The sequence below is a fragment of the Delphinapterus leucas genome, chromosome 20 (assembly GCF_059928025.1).
Source record: "Delphinapterus leucas isolate spDelLeu-1000000601 "Yukka" chromosome 20, BTC_Dleu_Yukka2, whole genome shotgun sequence".
Classification (NCBI taxonomy): domain Eukaryota; kingdom Metazoa; phylum Chordata; class Mammalia; order Artiodactyla; family Monodontidae; genus Delphinapterus; species Delphinapterus leucas.
Genome location: NC_143148.1, coordinates 2,895,262 through 2,916,222, shown reverse-complemented (window position 1 = coordinate 2,916,222; position 20,961 = coordinate 2,895,262). Strand labels below are relative to the sequence as shown.

Genomic DNA, 20,961 nt, shown 5'->3' with positions numbered 1-20,961 from the left:
CCTTATTTACTTCAACTTCCAAGGCAGCTACTAACTTACCGTTTTTCTTAGTCTCCCATACGACGAACCATTTACAGTCTGGTCAGGGGCAGAATGGGGTTCAATCCCAGTGATCTGGTCCAAAGACGTGCGTCTCATATTCACTACTTCTGAACAGTGATAATAACGACATTCCCATTTTGCAGGTGAGAAGTGTAATAATTTGCTGTTATCACAGAGGTGATAGAGCCCATTCGGGGTTCCCTCGCTGATCTTGCTGCCATAAAACTTAGCACAGAAAGAAAATCACGTTCCCGCAGACAGGCTTAGAGGGCCGCACTCGGAGCGACACGGCGGTCACACGGACACAGACAGCGTCAAATCACAGGTACACACAGGAGCACACCAGGGGCTCCGCCGCACCTCGCTTAGACCCCGTAACTAGGGACACTTCTGGTCTCCAGGCGCGGGAGGGGCGAGTGCGCATTCTACGGGCCTGCGTACACTCGCACCCAGCCACGCCACGCCCCCCGAAACCCTGGGCCCCGACCCCCGATCGTAGTCTTTCTGCTGAAACCCTGGGCCAAGACCCTCGAGCGTAGTCACATACCTGCGCAGGCACCCCCGCTCTGACGCTAAGGTTCCGCCTCCCATTCTCTACAGCCTAAGAACACGCCCCTCTCCGTTAAACCACGCCCCGTTCCACGCCCCTCGAGTCTAACCCCTCCCCTTATTCCGCCCACCTGGGAGATTCGGCGCCTGCGCACTCTGTTCCCGGGCGTCGGCTCTGAAGTCTTTCGGGTGAGTGCGGCTGGCTTCCGGGGGGAGGCCTCTGGGTTGTTTTGGGTGGTCGGGTGTCCAAGCCCGAGGGCGGGGCGGGGCAGGGCAAGCGAGGCAAGCGGCTCGGACCCGGCCGTGAAGCCCTGGCCTGAGCACCGCTGCGCCGTCTCTCCCGGACCGACTACATTTCCCAGAGGCCCGCGCGGCTGCGCCGAGGCCGCGGCTCGAACCGGGCTCTGGGCTGTGGGGCGGCTGGAAAGGCGTGTGTGTGAGAGACAAGACTGGACTGTGAAAAATACAGAGAGAGTGCGAGCGGGGTGTGTTGGTGTGGGTGTGAGAGAAACGGATGTGCCTGTGTGTAAGAGGTCAGCAGGTGTGGGGCCCCGGGAGAGACTGAGAGGGAGAGATCGTGTTGAGGGCGGGTGTGTGTGTGTGAGAGAGAGAGAGACCTGACTGTGAGTGTGAGAGACCGAGAGCATGTTGGTGTGTGTGAGGGAAACGGGTGTGCCCGAGTGTGAGAGGTCAGCAAGTGTTAGAGGCTGAGAGGGAGAGATCGTGGGGGCGGGTGTGTGTGTGAGAGAGACCGAAAGCATGTTGGTGTGAGCGTGTGAGGTTGTATGACAGTCCGTGTGTGTCCGAGTGTGAGGGAGACCCCAGTGTGTATTGTGTGTGTGAGGGAGAGATAGCAATTGCAGTGTTTGTGTATCTATGTGAGAAATCCGTGTGTCTCTGAAACAGAGACCATTAAGGATGTGTGTGTGAGAGAGAGAGAGAGGAAAACTAGTGATGTGTGTGACACCAAAGTGAGTAGGAGAGAGACTGTGAACCATGGATTGTCACCACAAGGCTTGCAAATATAGCTTCTGTGAGGTTGCGGAGAGTGTGGGTGTGAGTGAGACAGAGCCGAGGGGCAGTGAGCCATGGGTGTGTGTGAGAGAATAAGATCGGGGGTATATGTGTGATGTTTGTGTATCACCATGTGTGTTTGTACCCATGGCCTCTCTGAGACTGTGATATATGTGACTGCATATGATGTGCCTTCCGTTGGGTGCTTGCGATTGTGTCCTCTGTGTAATCAGAAGGTATGTGAGGTCTTGTGTCAGTGTCTGTGTGTTACCCTGTATGGTTGTAACTGGCCCTGTGTGACTGTGGTGTGTGTGGGGAGACTACTTGGAAGGTTGATAGCTTTGGCTTCTTTGTGTGTGTTGCTTTATGGAATTGCGTGTTGCCAGGATAAGGATCCTGGAGTAGAATTCCCTGCTCCCAGTCCAAGAGTTCCAGTGAGAAGCAAGAGGTGGGGTGACTGGAGCTCCTGACTGAAGCAGGAGACACCCTCAGTTCTGGGTGACAAAAAGGAGGGGAAACCGAGGGGTTGAAGACAGAGATGAGAGTGAAGGTGGCAGAATTGGGTGCTAAAGGATCCACTGTCCCAGGGTGAGAGGAAAGCAAAGCCCCTGGGGGTTTGGCAGGAGAAGGTGGATAACCCTGGCCTCTGGTGGCATTTAGGAGTCAGATTTTCAAACTGAAGACTGTATCAAAGCATGAAGCAGGGACGCAGGAAGGGAAAGAGTCCACCTTTACCTACAAAATATAAAATAGAGGAAACAGCTATTTCATGGGATCATTTTAAAAATAAGGTGAGAGAAGATAATCTATGCAGAGTACCTAGCACATCTCATTATTTTTATTCATAATAAGACCAAAGAATGGGAAAGCAACTTTTAGAAAAAAGATTAAATTTAGGACCTTGAGCATAAGAGAAACAGAGTTATAAGTTATACATCTCAACTGCCATCGGTTGCCCATAATCTCCCAGTTATGTGGGCAGTGGAAGCAAAGAAGGCTGGGAGGAAGAAAGAGAAGATAGAGTTTTTAGGCTGGTGATTCTGGGAGTGCAAAGGCCTCATCTTTTCACTCTCCTTTTTCTCCCTTCAGCCTTACCCTTCCAGGACAGTGCTGTTCCCCAAGAGAAAAGCCAGGAAAAGGAGGCGAAAATGACAGTTGAACTAGTGAAAGCCATGCCTCAGGTTAGTTATTTCATTTCTCCTTCTTGAAAAGCAGTCTTACTAGGACTTTGTAAAGCTGCTTTCCTTTTGAAAATTCCCTGATTAACAGTCTTATCTAAGGGCCTGGTTCCCACTTCTCCCAGAGAGCACTGTCCTTAACTCAGACTGCCTAATGGGTAAATAAAACTGAGTGTGATGAGGCATAGAGCCCCCTCTTCTTCCCACTTTATTTATTTATTTTATTTATTTATTTTTGGCTGCATTGGGTCTTTGTTGCTGTGTGCAGGCTTTCTCTAGTTGCGGCGAGCAGGGGCTACTCTTTGTTGCAGTGCATGGGCTTCTCATTGCGGTGGCTTCTCTTTGTTGCGGAGCACGGGCTCTAGGCGCGTGGGCTCAGTAGTTGTGGCTCACGGGCTCTAGAGCGCAGGCTCAGTAGTTGTGGTGCATGGGCTTAGTTGCTTCACGGCGTGTGGGATCTTCCCAGATCAGAGCTTGAACCCGTGTCCCCTGCATTGGCAGGCAGACTCTTAACCACTGCACCACCAGGGAAGTCCCTCTGTGAGTTTTTATTTTCTGATTTTTTTCCTCTTAATTTTGTCTTATGTGCCTCATTATTTTGAGTTAAGTGCTGGACTTTGTATATTTAAAAATCTTAGAGAAAATTTAAAGCTTTTTTTTTTTTTTTTTTTTTTTTATTTTTGTGGTACGCGGACCTCTCACTGTTGTGGCCTCTCCGGTTGCGGAGCACAGGTTCCGGACGCGCAGGCTCAGCGGCCATGGCTCACGGGCCCAGCCGCTCCGCGGCATGTGGGATCTTCCCGGACCGGGGCACGAACCCGTGTCCCCTGCATCGGCAGGCGGCCTCTCAACCACTGCGCCACCAGGGAAGCCCAAATTTAAAGCTTTGATGTCTTCCTTTTGATAGGGTTTACTTTTTTTTGGCTGCGCTGTGTGGCTTGCAGGATCTCAGTTCCTCGACCAGCGATTGAACCCAGGCCATGCAGTGAAAGCCTGGAATCCTAACCATTAGGCAAGCAGGGAACTCCCTATAGGATTTACTTTTTAAAATAGATTTTTAAAAATAAACTGTTTTTAATAATAGAAAATTTGCTGATAGCAGGGAGGATCCTTATGCATCACACTGAGCTTCCCCTGTTTCTAACATCTTACATTAGTATGGGACATTTGTTAAAATTAATGAACCAATATTGATACATTATTATTAAGTAAAGTCCATTCTTTGTTCAGATTTCCTTAGTTTTTACTTAATATCGTTTTTCTGTTCCAGGATCCTATCCAGGATACCACATTACATTTAGTAGTTCTATCTTCTAGGTAGTTTTGTCTCCTTGTCTGTGACAGTTTCTCATACCTTCCTTCTTTTTGATGACCTTGTCAGTTTTGAGAGGTTCTCTGGTATTTTTCAGAACATCTCTCAAACCTGATGTTTTTTTCCTGGTTAGACTGGAGTAATGTGTTTTTAGAAGGAAGATCACAGAGTTCCATTTTCATCATATATCAAGGGTTCATACTATCAACCTGAGTTATTACTATACCTTGATTACCTGGTTGAGGTAGTATTTGTCAGGTTTCTGCACTGTAAGGTTACTCTTTTTTGTTCCACTTTTCCATACTGTACTCCCCTCTTCTCTAGCAACTACCAGTTTGCTCTCTATATCTATACAAAGTCTGTTTCTGTTTTGTTTTTTAGATTCCACATATAAGTGAGATCATACAGTATTTGTCTTTCTTTGACTTATTTCACTTAGCATAATACCCTCTAGTTCCATCCATGTTGCTGCAAATGACAACACAGCATTACAAAGATTTTTATTTTCAGTGGAAATAAATGTGAAGATGAAAATGCCCATAATACTTAAAAAAAATTGTCACAAGCCTCACAGATATAGAGAACAAACTAGTGGCTACTGGGGGGAGGGGCAAGATAGGGGTATGGAATTAAGAGATACAAACTATTATGTGTAAAATAAATAAGCCACAAGGATATACTGTACAACAAAGGGAAATATAGCCACTATTTTATAATAACTACAAATGGATTATAACCTTTAAAAATTGTGAATCACTATGTTGTACACCTGAAACTTATTGTAAATCAACTATACCTCAGTTTAAAAAAAACAGAAAAAAATTTGTCTCAACCTGATGGTGATGGTAACTGGACATTAAGTCTTTATGAAACTAAAAATTATAATTATTTCATTTTGATATTGTCTAAGTATATATTGGTTTGTTATACTCAAATTCAGCACACAAGTTGATGTGTTGTAGTCTTTTTTTTTTTTTTTTGTGGTACATGGGCCTCTCACTGTTGTGGCCTCTCCCGTTGCGGAGCACAGGCTCCGGATGTGCAGGCTCAGCGGCCATGGCTCACGGGCCCAACCGCTCCGCGGCATGTGGGATCTTCCCGGACTGGGGCACGAACCCGTGTCCCCTGCATCGGCAGGCGGACTCTCAACCACTGCGCCACCAGGAAAGCCCGTGTTGTAGTCTTATGCTGGGTGATTTCTCATATTGCTATCCAGGTCACTGTGGTATGGCCTGGCATGCTAATTAATTCTTAATGGTACAGCACAAAAAAATTGCATTCTAGATATATATTTTTATTATGTAAGAAAAAAACCACAGCCATGTCAGTTCAATGCCTCTTTCCCCTGAAACACTAGGATCCCATAGAGTAAAATTTACAAAATATCAACTTAGATATTCTTTTTTTGCTGTTTTGGAAGGTTCAACCACAGGTATACGTCCTTACTTGAAGCCCTTGTTTACTGCCCTGTGGCCACCTGTCCATATTTCCCCATGCTGAGAAATGGATTAGCACCATCATATACAATGCAGTTTAGCATTTTAGGTTAGCATTTTAGTTCAATAAGTACTATTTTAGGTTAGCGTTTAATATTATATGTTTAAGTTGTTTTTTTTTTTTCTCTAAGGGCTATTTCTCACATAAAGTAGGGACAGCTTAACACTTCAACTCGAAGTCACATGTGGACATGAGCATTGGTTGATCAAGAATGTCTTTGTGTCATTTCAGGACTTGGTGACATTCAAGGATGTAGCAATAGACTTTTCCCAGGAGGAATGGGAATGGCTGAACCCTGCTCAGAGGAGTTTATACAGGAGTATGATGTTGGAGAACTATCAGAGCCTGGTATCAGTGGGTGAGGATTTTTTCCCCTCTCATAGTTCAGAATTACCCTTAGGGACTCTTTAGGTTTTGGTTTTTGTTTAATTATTAAAACTTTTTTTTTTTTTTTTTTTTTTTACTGTGTGTAGGTCAGAATCGAATCTGGGAAATAAAGAGGGTATTCAGGAACTGATGAAAATTTCAGATTTAATAAGGGAATTTGGTGTGTATCAGATATTTCATGAGTGTGCCCTTTAGTCAGTTGGGAACAGGATGTGATGTGACTCTCACTGGTCTCCTGTGCTGCCTTGTTTCCTCTGTCCAATGGTATTGTTACCACCATAACAAAGTTCACAAAGAGTATAGCTGGATTGTTAAAAATTCAGAATATTGCTTTAAAATCTGTATATTTTTATTAACTTGCAATAAATGAACTAGCGAGGCACAAACTATGAAAATTGCTTCAGATGTTCTTAGGGAAACTAAAATGGACCCTTCTCAACCCTGGGGCCCACCATTGGCTGGATTAGCTCTCTGTTGTCTAGAGGCCCCCCCCCTTTTTTTCCTCATTTTCCCCTAGGAGGGTGTTTTATCTTTATTTTTTATTATATTACTATTTTTTTGGCTGTGCTGCATGGCATGAGGGATTCTAGTTCCCCAACCGGGGATTGAACCCACAACCCCTGCATTGGGAGGGCGGAGTCTTAACCACTGGACCACCAGCAAAATTCCAGAGGCCCCCTTTTTTTTTTTTACATTTATTTATTTATTTATTGTTTATCTTTGGCGGCATTGGATCTTTGTTGATGTACTTGGGCTTTCTCTAGCTGCAGCAAGTGAGGGCTACTCTTCGTTGCAGTGCCCGGTCTTCTCACTGCGGCAGTTTCTTTTGTTGCAGAGCACGGGCTCTAGGTGCGTGGGCTTCAGCCTAGAGGCCGCTTTTAACCTGCTTGTGGTTCACTGAACTTCTTGAAACTAAATATGTCTTTCACCAAATTTGAGAAATTTTTGGCCATTATTTCTTCAACTAATTTTTTCTATTGATTTATTAGATAATTTCTATTGTTGTGTCTTCAAGTTCACTGATTCCTTCCATGTCTTCTTCAATGTCTTGTTAAGCCCATCTAGAGAATTTTTGTATTTCAGATACTGTATTTTTCAATTCTAGACTTTTTACTGGTTCTTTTTTATAATTTCTATTTTGCTGCTGAGAAATTACAAGCATATTTTCCTTTACATTCTTGAATATAGATATTTTAACTGTTTTAAAAGCCTAGTCTACTGATTCTGTGTTATCAGTCCTGTGTTATCACAGGTTAGGTCTCCATTAATTGTTTTTCTGAGTCTGATTCATTTTTTCTTCCTTTTATGTAGTAATTTTGGTTTTCATCCTGGACACTGTAAATAATGCATTGTGGAAACTCTGGATTCTGTTATATTCTTCTGAAGAATATTGATTTTTTTTTTTTTAATCAGGCAGTTGACCTGACTCAAACTCCAAACTGTCTCTAGGGGCCCCCTCTTTTTTTTTTTTAAGATTTATTATTTGTTTATTTATTTTATTTATTTTTGGCTGCATCAGGTCTTAGTTGTGGCATGTGGGATCTTCTTTGAGGCGTGTGGGCTCTTCATTGCGGCGCATGGGCTTCACTCTAGTTGTGGCTTGTGTGTTTTCTCTCTCTAGTTGTGGCATGCAGGCTCCAGGGTGTGTGGGCCCTGTAGTTGTGGCACATGGGTTCCAGAGCGCATGGGTATGCAGCCTCTCTAGTTGAGGTGCACAAGCTCAGTAGTTGTGGCGAGTGGGCTTAGTTGCCCTGCAGCATGTGGGATCTTAGTTCCCTGACCAGGGGTCGAACACCCTGTCCTCTAGGGGTCCCTTGTATTACCTCACTTACTGCTGTCTGATGATCCTCCAAAAATGCTGGGCTGAATTTCTGCCCCGGCCCTTTAGAAAATGGTTTAACTTTTATAGAATTGACTGTTGGCAGTCCCACTAAACTATGCCAAAAGCTTTATATAGTCTGTCACCCCTTGATCTATTCATTCCTGTAATGTCATTCCATCAGAATTAAGGAACCAGCTGAAATGCCCAAAACATGGCCAATTTTCATATTGATTTTTGTATGCAGGACTTTGTATCTCTAAGCCATATGTCATCTCCTTATTGGAGCAAGGGAAAGAGCCTTGGGAGATGAAGAGTGAGATGAGAAGAACCCCATTCCCAGGTGAGTGTGGAAGAACCAGATAAGGGAATTCTTTCTAGGTAATGGCTCAGCCATTTTTCAAGGTGATACTTCCTGCTTTCTTATGCTCTTAGAAACATCTCAAGCCTTGAGTCATGCCTTGACTCAAGCCTGGGAAAAAACTGAAACTTGACTACTTAGCATGGGCTCCCCAAATATCTTCTCTTCTATTTGACTCTCTTCTCTCTAATAACTCATTTTGCAAAAATCTTTATCCAGCTCCTTCCCATCCTCTTTTCTTGTGCCATACAGACTTATATAAGCTTCTCTCCTTACATCTTTGCTTAACTCTAAAATTAGATGCTACCTAAAATCATAACATACCCTGCTGCAAATAGGAAAAATCCAAACCCTATCAGCCCCTATGTAACCAGCTCCTTCCTACTTCTCCAACCCTATCTTCTATCACTTTTTAGTTTTTTCACTATACTTTAGCCCAGAGTTTTCTAAACTATGCAAGGTATACAGGTATGTTCCAAGTTTGTTACAGGTATGCCAATATCCTGAGTCTCTAAGCCTTGGAAGACCACATGGGGCTAGCAGCAGTCTGAGTTCCAAGTCTGGTTGCCTCTGGATCATAAGCAGTGCCATGTGTCTTACAAATGTCATTATCAATGAGTGCCTGACATACAGTTGAAAAGCACTGCTCTAGCCCACTGGTCACCTTTTCTGAACTCACCAAGTTCTTTGCTGACTCAGGCTTTTGAATTCCCTATTTTCTCTGCCTAGAAGACTCCTCTGTCAGCTCTCTGTCCATGCTTGGCTATCAGGCCAGAGCTCAAAAATCATCTCACTGGAGGCCGTCCCTAACCACATTGTATAGTGAACTTTTCCCTTTTCCAACCCAATTACTCTCTACTAAGCCACTGTTTATTTTCTTTGTAACACTTAGGAAAGCCTATAATTAACTTTTTTCTGGTGTACATGCTTATTTTATGCCTCCCCCAATGAACCAAAAATTCACAAACACAAGGGAATATTGGGATCACACGTGATAATTATGCCTTTATGAAATTCTCCTTTCACTTCTATAACAGTATTTGATCTTTACATTTGGAGATGATTTGGACCCTAGACTTCTAGGATCCTCCAAATACCCAAATATTAGGAGGGAAATAAGCTGTGCTTAGACACACTTTATACTTTGGTTATGTAGGAAGCTACCATCTGCCTTAAATAGGAAAAGAGAAAGAGGAACTTTCCTGATAAGAGGTAATAGTTGGCCATGTGAAGAATAGATAGAGGATGAGGGAAAGGGGATAAAGAAGCCTGTAAATCTGCTGGGACATTGAGTCACAGTATAGATGTAAGTATAATTCAGTGACTAAGATATCTCAGCATCTGTGTTGAGAAAAGCCCAAAAGATAAGGGACAACCATGACTCTTCATGGGAGGCTGGAGATGAAGGCAGCCTTCACAGACAAGAAAGAATTTGAAAAAAAAAAAAAAAAAAAGAAAGAATTTGAGGGAGGAGTAGATGATGCCATCAGGTTTCTGTTTTTCTCTTTCTAGTATTTCTCCCCTCAGCCCATCTATGTAAGAAAAACTGTAGGTGATTGGTTCACTGAACTCTTATGGCCTCAGTTCTAGAATTCTTGAAGCTTGGGTGTTTCTGATACCACAGATGACCTGGGGTAGGAAGCTTGTTAACACCTCAGAGTCTTTCTTAACTTCTCTGGTAGATTTGATCCCTCCCATCTCTGAACTTTTATACCAATTTTACTTTTTTACCACATGGGTTCGCATTTGATATTCCATATTTTCTTCTTCTCAGATTACTTCCTTTGTTGGCCTTGTCTTCCTAATCACTTTCTGTACTTCTCAAGAACAACTGTCTAATTACTCTAGTGTTCCTAATGCTTGACATGTAATAGGAAACCATTTAGGGAGCATTGGATTAGTCCATAATTTGCTATGGACAAGATGGGAAAGGAAAGCACTTTCTCCTTTGCCCTTTCTTGATATCACCTCTCCCCTAAATTTTTCTCTTAGTGTCACCTCTTCAATACAAATTTCTTCTTTATAGATTTATCGAGAATTTCTTATATATGCCTGAGTTTCTGTGATGCATGTTAAGTGACTTAGTAGTAGTGTGTAAGGCTCATCTAGTCCTTCCCCAAAGCTTATATTCTAGCTCACAAGGCAAGACAGGTACTTATGTGGCAGGAAATAAGAACGTGATTAATAATAGTGATATCAACCCACATATCACTGTAAGACTTGTTTCTACAAAAAGACACATGGCAAAACCCTATTAAGATGTGACACTTTTCCTACTTTCCACTTTTCCTAGTGAAAGTGAGAAGGTGAATGGAAAAATCCCTTAATATGCAGCCTGAAGTTCAGGGATCTATGAGAAGTGAAGAGAGTTTACTGTATTAAGACACATGGAAATGGTTCATAGGGACACTATTTTCTGATTATGAAGAGATGACTCTAAGATTTTACCTAAATCCCAAGAGAAGTCACAAAGCACAAAGTATTTGTGATTTCTGGGAATCTACAGAGATTTTTGAGTGGCAGTAGTTATGTGATGATATTGGTTTTTAAACAAAGTTAGCCTAGCTATATATGCAAGTCTCCCAGAAGTGGGAAAGAATAGAGGAAGTTTCATTTATAGTCTGTTATGTTAATATAGGCATAACATATTATTACCATTGCATTACTACTTCAGGACTTTGTTATCCTACATTTAATATTCTAAATCACCTTTTCCATGTTCCTCTATGAGGTCTCATTCTCTAGGGTCTGCTTGCATATTTGTTCAGTTGACACGCCTGTGTATCATACATTTTGTGGGATTCATTATTTTCAATTCACCTTTTCCGTGTTAAATGTTTCCTTTGTTATAGCCCATGATAAAGGAAACATTTGCTTTTTTGAATCTTTCAGATTGGGAATCTGTATATGAGACACAAGAATTACCTCTGAAGCAATTTGTGTGTGATGATGTATTAATGGAGAGAATTATAAGCTATGGACTTGAGTGTCCCACTTTTGGAGAAGATTGGAAATGTGAAGATCTTTTTGAGAGGCAGTGGTTAAGCCAAGAGACATTTATCAGACAAGAAACAATCACTCATAAAGAAACCCTTACAGTGGAAATAGACCACAAATATAACAAATCTGGGAAATTTGTCTCACTGGACAATATAGAAGAGAATATTTATAATCACAAGTCAGATAAAAAAAGCTTTTCTAAAAATTCCATGGTAATAAAACACAAGAAAGTCTATGTAGGAAAGAAACTTTTTAAATGTAATGAATGTGAGAAGACCTTCACCCAGAGCTCATCCCTTACTGTTCATCAGAGAATTCATACTGGAGAGAAACCGTATGAGTGTAAGGAATGTGGGAAAGCCTTCAACCAGAGTCAACACCTTGCCCAGCACCACAGAATACATACTGGAGAGAAACTGTTTGAATGTAAGGAATGTAGGAAAGCCTTCAGCCAAAATGTTCACCTTATTCAACATCAAAGAATTCATACTGGAGAAAAACCATATAAATGTAAGGAGTGTAGAAAAGCCTTCAGCCAGCCTGCACACCTTGCCCAGCATCAGAGAATTCATACTGGAGAGAAGCCCTATAAATGTAAGGAATGTGGAAAGGCCTTCAGTGATGGCTCATCCTTTGCACGACATCAGAGATGTCACACTGGCAAAAGACCCTATGTATGTATTGAATGTGGAAAAGCCTTTAGGCAGAACACATCCCTTATCCGTCACTGGAGGTATTATCACACTGGGGAGAAACCCTTTGACTGCATCGACTGTGGGAAAGCCTTCAGTGATCACATAGGACTTATTCAGCATAGGAGAATTCATACTGGAGAGAAACCCTACACATGTAATATGTGTGGAAAAACCTTCAGCTATGGCTCATCCCTGACTGTCCATCAGAGAATTCACAAAGGAGAGAAACCATACGAATGTGATATCTGTGGGAAAGCCTTTAGCCATCATGCCTCACTCACTCAGCACCAAAGAGTGCATTCTGGAGAGAAGCCTTACGAATGCAGGGAATGTGGGAAAGCCTTTAGGCAGAGCATACACCTTGCTAGTCACCTGAGGATTCATACTGGCGAAAAACCCTATAAATGTAAAGAATGTGGGAAAGCTTTTAGCATCAGTTCACAGCTGGCTACTCATCAGAGAATTCATACTGGAGAGAAACCTTATGAATGTAAGGAATGTGGCAAAGCTTTCAAACAGAGAGCACACCTTGCACAGCATCATAAAATTCATACCGGAGAGAAACCTTATGAATGTACTGAATGTGGAAAAGCCTTCAGCCAGACTACCCGCCTTATTCAACATCAGAGAGTTCACACAGGAGAGAAACCCTATAAATGTACTGAATGTGGGAAGGCCTTTAGTGATAGCTCATCCCGCTCTCAGCATCGGAGACTTCACACTGGCCAAAGGCCCTACGAATGTGTTAAGTGTGAGAAGGCATACAGAACAAAATCGTTGCTCATTTGTCATCAAAGATGTCATACGGGGGAGAAACCTTATGAATGTAGCATGTGCGGTAAAGCCTTTAGCCATCGGCAATCCCTTACCGTTCATCAGAGAATTCACTCTGGAGAAAAACCATATCAGTGTAAGGAATGTAGGAAAACCTTCAGCCAGATTGGACACCTTAATCTACATAGAAGAATCCACACTGGAGAGAGATCTTATGAATGTAAGGAATGCAGAAAGGTCTTCAGACAAAGTGCGCACCTTGCTCATCATCAGAAAATTCATGCTGTAGAGTCATCTCGGGCCCCCAGCTCTTCCTCACCTTCTGTGTCACCAAGTCCTGTTGATATGTCTGCTGAATATTTTTGGAATTCATCCACATCTTTCTATTCTCGTTGTCCTAGTCCAAAACACTGTCATTTCACCTGGACTATTCCAATTGTCTAATAACTGGTCTCCTTGCATCCTCTTTTGTCCCCTTCAAGTTCATTTTTCACACTACTGCCACAGTGGTATTTTCAAAATGTAAATGTAATTTTATGACTCCCTTAAAACCCTTGCTATGAAATTTTGAACTACTTGATGCATACAAAGTACTCAGCACAGTGCCTGACCCAGACTAAGTGCTCCATAATGTTAGCTCAGTATCCTTCAGAGTCTGCTTGAAAGTTATTTTTAAACAGTGAACTCTGGAAGGCAGTATATGTACTTGGAGATCATAACAATTTTGGAACTGAAACAATGTATATGATGAGGGTTAGCATGAGTAGTATGTTTAAAGCTTGAGATCACCACAAAATAAGGCTGTGTTCCTTTGTTGATGAGGAAATTCAGTGTGACCTGATACATAGAATATGTTTTAGGAAATGTCTAGAACTCTGGATAAGACTGGAACAAAAGAACTAGAATTTACTGGGAAGAATGTAAGACTATATTTATTCAAGGCAGAAAGTAAAAATTCCTAACATTTAAAATGGAAGAAACAGAACTTGAATAGTGTAGCCCTCTTCTAAGACACCTGGGTTAACAGATTAATTCTAAACCTTCAAGAAATCATAATTAAGCTGTTCTAGAGTGTAGAAAAAATAATGAAATGGATTATTTTGCAGTATTTGGAATACTTCTTTCATGAGGCTAATTCAACCCTAATATCAAACCCAGAAGAAAAAAAAATTATAGATGAATTTACTCATGGTTTTATATATAGGAAGGAAATTATTAACCTCTGTTAAGGAGAATAGAGGTTCTGAATAAATGGAGATCTGTGTTTCCAGATGGAAGTTTCAATATTGTTAACATGTTTGTACAGTCAATTCCAGTCACAATCCCTATAGGATATCTTTACATTGACAGTTCTGTTCTGAAAATCATGTAGAATGGTAAATAGGAAAGCATCACAAGGAAATTTTTGAAAAAGATCGTATACCCATGAATTTAGTTTATTGCAAAAGTAATTATTTTTGATGTGTCGGTGGGAGAGATGGATTACTTAAATGGTGCTTGACAGTTATCCAACTGGAAATAAGGTCAGATCCACATTTAACCCCTTACAGAGAAGTTCATTCAATATGATTAAAGATGTAATATGAAACAATATTAAGATTCTAGAAGAGAATGTAGAATATTTCTATCCCTTTGAGTTCAGGAAGGCTTTGGTAAGCAGGACACAGAGTCCAGAAGTCATGAAGAGAGACAGAGTGATAGGACCATGTAAAAAATTTAAACTTTTCCATGGTATAAGACACTGTATTCAAAGTTAAAAGGCACATGACAGACTGAGATATATATATATATATATATATATATATTTTTTTTTTTTTTTTGCGGTATGCGGGCCTCTCACTGTTGTGGTCTCTCCCGTTGCGGAGCACAGGCTCCGGACGTGCAGGCTTAGCAGCCATGGCTCACGGGCCTAGCCGCTCCGTGACATGTGGGATCTTCCCAGAACGGGGCACGAACCTGTGTCCCCTGCATCAGCAGGCGGACTGTCAACCACTGCGCCACCAGGGAAGCCCCCAGACTGAGATATATTTTAACCATATATTACGAAGCATATAGCCCTTAAAAAAGGGCTGTTGGAAAGCAGCAAGGATAAGGTAAGATACACAGTCTGACAAAGTCTGATAAGATGAGATACACAGTATAACAGCAAATCTTAAATGAAGATTGCAGATGTGAGAAACCATATTTTTATATTACATTGGGAGGGTAAATAGGTGGAAAGCCATTTTAGAAGGCAATATGGTGTGACCTGTCAGTATTTAAAATGTAATTAATCACTGCTGCAATTCTACATCTAGGAACTTATCTTCTCGAAAAGCACAGGTGCAGAAATATAGATGCATAAGCACATTCATTACAGAATTGTAAAAAACTTGGAACAGTTTAAATGTCCAGCAGTAGTAAATTTGTTACTTAATTGTGGAAAATCAGTTCAGTAGATTATTAAACAGTCACTGGAAAGAATGAGGTGGATGTCTATGCTCACAAAACAATGCTTTGTAGTTTATTGAGAATGTAATTTTCATAACTATATAATATGGCATAGTTATAAACACATAAACTTTTTAAAGTTAAAATTATGAAATGTGTTGTTTTTGTCTACAGTACAAATAGAAACCATGCATACACAAATACAGACTCCTTCCCCCAGCTGTGTTGGTTGGGCTGTTCTGATGTCATTTGCTGAGGTTTTGTTTGCATTGCCAGCTATACACAGTTCACTTTAATCCAGTCATATACTCTCTCCTTGGGACTCAGGAGGAAGCTGAATATGAGTCATCCTTTGGCCACAATTTTAAGATGGCTCCTGAGTTCCTGCTGCTCTGCTTGCTAGAGCTGACCTGTTTCATGTTCTGGTAGGTTGTTTCCCACAAGCATTTTGTTTTCATTTTATTTTATTTATTTATTTACTTATTTATTTTTTGCTGTGCTGGGTCTTTGTTGCTGTGCACGGGCTTTCTCTAGTTGCAGCAAGCGGGGGCTACTCTTTGTTGCGGTGTGAGGACTTCTCATTGCGGTGGCTTGTTGCAGAGCAAAGGCTCTAGGCACAAGGGTTTCAGTAGTGGCGGCACGTGGGCTCAGTAGTTGTGGTGCATGGACTCTAGGGCATGCGGGCTTCAGTAATTGTGGTGTGTGGGCTCAGTAGTTGTGGCTCGCAGGCTCTAGAGCACAGGCTCAGTAGTTGTAGCACATGGGCTTAGTTGCTCCGTGGCATGTAGGATCTCCCCAGACCAGGGATCAAACCCATGTCCCCTGCATTGGCAGGCGGATTCTTAACCACTGTGCCACCAGGGAAGTCCCTTGTTTTCATTTTAAAATTAGATTAAGTTCTTTTGCTGTCAAACAAGGAAACCTACCAATATAGAAATTGGTAACCTTGAATGGGTTTTAGGCAAAAGATCCTTAGAAAATGTGGAATTATTATTAAAGTACGGTTATTGGATGAAATGGAGCAAAGCAGTGTGAGGCTCCTAATCATATTTTGTGCCATGGAAGTAATATGCCTTCATAGCAACTGTAAAACAGCTGATCAGCTGCGGCCTAGATGGCTTTTGCTTTGGACGAATTCAAAGAGGACAAGAAGTGCCAGTCCAAGAAATATGTATGATATTTGTTCACAGTGGAACTGAATAGCATAAAGCAAGAAGAAAAAAGGGCTTGTTTCTTAAAATTTTTGCTTTAAGGCATGGAGTAGAACACCAGCCATTTTTGTAACATAGTTGAAAGACTTGCTTGTAGCTATCAGGCTGTGCTTGCTAACTATCAAAGAATGAGCTACAGTGCCAGGTTAATTCACAATTTTGGCAGGTCTCTTAAGTAGAATGTTTGATATTAATTAGGAACAGTTGGTATCCTGGTTATTGGAATGAGGACTTGTGGGAGAATTTTGAGATTTTGAAACTCTAAGCCGCTAAGAAACCTTAAAACAAAAAACATACCAACTAATTCACATTTGCCTGAGATAGCCATGGATGAAGGTTAACCAATTTCCCTTTTAGCTTACCAATATTATGGCTTCACTGATTTAAAAACAAGAAAGGAAGAATGGGGGGATGAAGGAAGGGAAGAAAGAAAAGACAGAAAGAAAGGTCTGATTCTCAAGTGGTCTAGAGGTTGATATAAGAAAAGAGATTAGGAAATGGATGAAGGACTCCCCAAAGTATTTATCAACATTCATATCAGAATCTAGAAAATGGCCTCAGGAATGGGTTTTAATAGTGCTTGGCCTCAAAAGTTGGAATAAAATTTTGAGCTGGGTTGAATTTATTTATAGGTTTACACATCAGGAATTACATATTCAATGTGCTAATTTGTGCAGCTTATTGCTTTTCCAATAGTTTTCTGGGTAGACAAATGCAATCAATCTATTAAGTCCTAACTGATGACTAAATGACATTGAACGACCAGAAATGATCTTGCCTGATACACAGGAAAGACCTGGGAAAACTTGGGGATGCTGAATTTGCTTTCTTATTAGTTTCTCTCTTACTCTATCATTAGGTTCCGTGAGACAGGGCCAAATGCCTTTCCTTGAATCCATGCCATGGGGAAAGCATCACTATATTCAGAAAGTGCTTTATGGCCATTCCTTTTTTTTTTTTAAGTATTTTTAAAAATTTATTTATTTATTTTTGGCTGCGTCGGGTCTTCGTTGCTGCGCGTGGGCTTTCTCTAGTTGTGGTGAGCGGGGCCTACTCTTTGTTGTGGTGCACAGGCTCCTCATTGCAGTGGCTTCTCTTGTTGAGGAGCACAGGCTCTAGGCACACGGGCTTCAGTAGTTGTGGCTTGTGGGCTCTAGAGTGCAGGCTCAGTAGTTGTGGCGCACAGGCTTAGTTGCTCTGTGGCATGTGGTATCTTCCCGGACCAGGGCTCGAACCCATGTCCCCTGCATTGGCAGGTGGATTCTTAACCACTGCACCACCAGGGAAACCCTATGGTCATTCTTAAGATGCTGGGCTTACTGGGGTGGGGGCTGCTTCTGAACTCCCGTAAATGCAGGAGCCCAGGAAAGCTGAGCTCCAGATAGCAGCAACTTGCCAGGTGCAAGAAGTCAATTCAGGGGCCATATCATTTAAAAGTCTACAAATAACAAATGCTGGACAGGGTGTGGACAGAAATGAACCCTCTGCACTGTTGGTGGGAATGTAAACTGGTGTAGCCACTAAGGAGAACAGTATGGAGGTTCCTCAAAAAACTAAAAATAGAGTTACCATATGATCCAGCAGCCCACTCCTGAGCACATATCCAGAAAAAATTATAATTCAAAAGGATACATGCACCCCAATGTTCATAGCAGCATTATTCACAATAGCCAAGACATGGAAGCAACCTAAATGTCCATCAACAGAGGAAAGAAAGAAGACGTGGTACTATATACAATGCAATATTACTCAACCATAAAAAAGAAATGAAATAATGCTATTTGCAGCAACATGGATGGACCTAGAGATTGTCATAGTGAGTGAAGTAAGGTCAGACAGAGAAAGACAAATATAATATGATATCACTTATATGTGGAATCTAAAAAAGAGGTACAAATTAAGTTATCTACAAAACAGAAATAGAGTTACAGATGTAGAAAACAAACTTATGGTTACCGGGGGAAAGAGGGGGATAAATTGGGACACTTGGATTGACATATACACACTACTATATATAAAACAGATAATTAATAAGGATGTACTGTATAGCACAGGGAACCCCACTCGATACTCTGTAATGACCTATATGGGAAAATCTTAAAAAGAGGGGATATACGTAAATGTATAACTGACTCACTTTGCTGTATAGCAGAAATGAACACAACGTTGTAAAGCAACTATACTAAAATAAAAAAAATTTTTTAAAAAGTTCATACAGTAAAACGTACTCATTTTGGGTGTAGAATTCTAACTTTGACAAACTCATACAGGCATGTAACCTCTACAACCAGGATGTAGAGGACCCAAGAATTCCCTTACGTCTTTTGTAGTCAGTCTCCTCCTCCTGCCCCCAGCCTCTGGCTACCACTGCTTTGTTTCCTGTCTTATATAACATTATAGGGTGTCACATAAGTGGAATCACACAGCATGTAGCCCTTAGAATTTTTGATGATGACTGTAATAATAGCATTATGCCTGGCTGTTGTTTGTGAGGTCATTCACTGAGCCAACAATGTTCTCAGCTCCTGGGATAAAGAAAGCTCTGGAGGCAGGTGAATCAAGATAGCAGAATAGAAGAGAATAGAAGGACGTGGAGCTCACCTCCTTCCACAAATACATCAAAAGTACATCTCCACGTGGAACAGTTCTCATAGCATAACTTACTGAATGCTGGCAGAAGAACTCAGACACCAGAAGTGCAGGAAATATCACCATGTAGCAGGGTAGGACGAAAGAAAGAAAAAACAAACAAACCGGAGGAAGCAGGACAGGACCTGTGCCCCTAGGAGGGAGCTGTGAAAGAGGAAAGGTTCCTGCACCCTGGGAAGCCCCTTCAAAGCTCTTTCAGCTGGGACAGAAAGGGAGCCTCAGAAGCTTGGAGGAGAGCACAGCAGCTGGTTGGCAGCAGGCAGAACAGAGAGAGACTGACATAGAGGGTCTGTGCTACCAAGCTGCACTTCCCAGCCCAAGAGGCGTGCAGCTGGGGGTGTATGGGGAAGAAACCCAAGCCCACCACAGGGGCGAAGCACCACTCTTAAGGGGCATGTGAAGGGGGGGCGCCATAGCACCCTCACTCTTGGTGTGCTCACAGCAGGTGCATGGCCATTGAAACCCCACTGTAACACATGAAGGGCTCAGTTATGCATCTGTGGTCAGCTGTGGGTTGGATGGGGGCTGGCTGGTACAGAAGGGCTCAGCTGACTCACATCTTGCCTGGGTGTGCTCTCATGGACAGAGCAGGGATTTATGAGAGTGGGGACACACAGGCACAGCTTCAAGTTTGTTTCTAATCCCATCGGCCAAAGCAGGCCCCATGGCCAAGCCAGGAATAGCCTAGGAAGGGCCTACCCAATGGTGTGGCTACAGGGAAGAGTGAAACATGGTAATCACTAATGCAATCCATCTGCTGTTTCGGTGGAAGACAAGTGTCAATCACATGGCATGACCTCTACAAAATTATTTTATGGGACTTCCCTGGTGGTGCAGTGGTTAAGAATCCACCTGCCAATGCAGGGGACATGGGTTCGAGCCCTGGTCTGGGAAGATTCTACATGCCATGGAGCAACTAAGCCCGTGCGCCACAACTACTGAGCCTGCCCTCTAGAGCCCATGAGCCACAACTACTGAACCCACGTGCCACAACTACTGAAGCCTGCACACTTAGAGCCCGTGCTCCAAAACGAGAAGCCACGGGAGTGAGAACCCTGTGCACCACAATGAAGAGTAGCCCCTGCTCGATGCAACTAGAGAAAGTCCACACGCAGCAACAAAGGCCCAACGCAGCCAAAAATAAATTATTTTTTAAAATTATTTTATGTAATCCATATGTCCCCAATTTATAAAGTAAAAGAAAAATAAAAATCTTACCCCATCCTCCCCCTCCCCCACAGCCAGCAAGTTCCTCTCCCTGGAGGCAACCACCCCGAACAGTTTCCTGGTATATTTCCAGAACATTCTATGCATATATAAGCAAATATTTATGTGGATTTTTTATATACATAAATATTCCAAAAAGTTGTATAGTACACCTTTCTACACAAATGGTAACATGTGGAACAGTTTTCCGTCTTGCTTTTATCCATTATCATCTGAGACCCCTTGTGTCCTTAGACAAGGGAGGTGGATGTTATCATTTCACAAAGTTTGGGCATAAGATTTATTAAAAGAATTCCTTATGATTATTTTGATCTCACTGTGATTTGTTTGGCTCCAGAAAAAGAGATCACTGAAAAATATTTTTCAGTTATGAATGAAGAATGCTTTTCGGCTGAGTGTGACCAATGAATTGTCCTGTGTTGTAATGCAGCATAGGACTCCTTTTAAAAAAAATTTTTGTTAGGAGATTTTCAATTACACAGAAAGGTATAAAATACAATAAATGCCCGTATTCAATACCTTTAAAAATAATTTTGGTAACATAAAAATATAATACCTAAAAATTTTTAAATAACGAAATTTATCATATTTTATAACATATATTTGCTTTTAAAAGGGGAAATCGACAGTAATACAGTAATAGTAGGGGACTTTAATACCCCACTTACACCAATGGACAGATCATCCAAACAGAAAATAAATAAGGAAACACAAGCTTTAAATGACACAATAGACTAGATAGATTTAATTGATATTTATAGAACATTCCAACTGAGAGTGGCAGAACACACTTTCTTCTCAAGTTCACATGGAACA

At 41.8% G+C, this 20,961-nt stretch overlaps 2 protein-coding genes across 3 annotated transcripts in view; one reads left to right on the top strand and one right to left on the bottom strand.

Moving 5' to 3' along the window:
- Positions 1-613: 613 nt before the first annotated feature.
- Positions 614-20,233, top strand: ZNF471 (zinc finger protein 471). Of its 2 annotated transcripts, XM_089901950.1 has the most exons (5): positions 614-780; positions 2,695-2,786; positions 5,824-5,950; positions 8,046-8,141; positions 11,052-20,233. In XM_089901950.1, exons 2-5 carry the CDS (start codon positions 2,754-2,756, stop codon positions 13,070-13,072), a joined length of 2,277 nt encoding a protein of 758 aa, XP_089758076.1. In that variant the 5' UTR covers positions 614-780; positions 2,695-2,753; the 3' UTR covers positions 13,073-20,233. The 2 variants fall into 2 exon arrangements, with proteins under 2 accessions (XP_089758076.1, XP_089758077.1); XM_089901951.1 differs by lacking the exon at positions 614-780 and having other exon boundaries at positions 2,651-2,786.
- Positions 17,586-20,961, bottom strand: part of SMIM17 (small integral membrane protein 17) — a 36,051-nt gene continuing 32,675 nt past the window's right edge. Inside the window, 1 exon segment of the mRNA XM_089902028.1 lies at positions 17,586-19,629. Within this exon segment, the coding sequence (XP_089758154.1) occupies positions 19,495-19,629 (135 nt within the window). The 3' untranslated portion in view covers positions 17,586-19,494.

Bases quoted from the DNA above. Each gene is read 5' to 3' on its own strand.
- ZNF471 (XM_089901950.1), top strand. From the start codon at position 2,754: ATGACAGTTGAACTAGTGAAAGCCATGCCTCAG. The intron at 2,787-5,823 runs GTTAGTTATTTC...GTGTCATTTCAG, and splicing joins TAGTGAAAGCCATGCCTCAG to GACTTGGTGACATTCAAGGA. The intron at 8,142-11,051 runs GTGAGTGTGGAA...TGAATCTTTCAG, and splicing joins GAGAAGAACCCCATTCCCAG to ATTGGGAATCTGTATATGAG.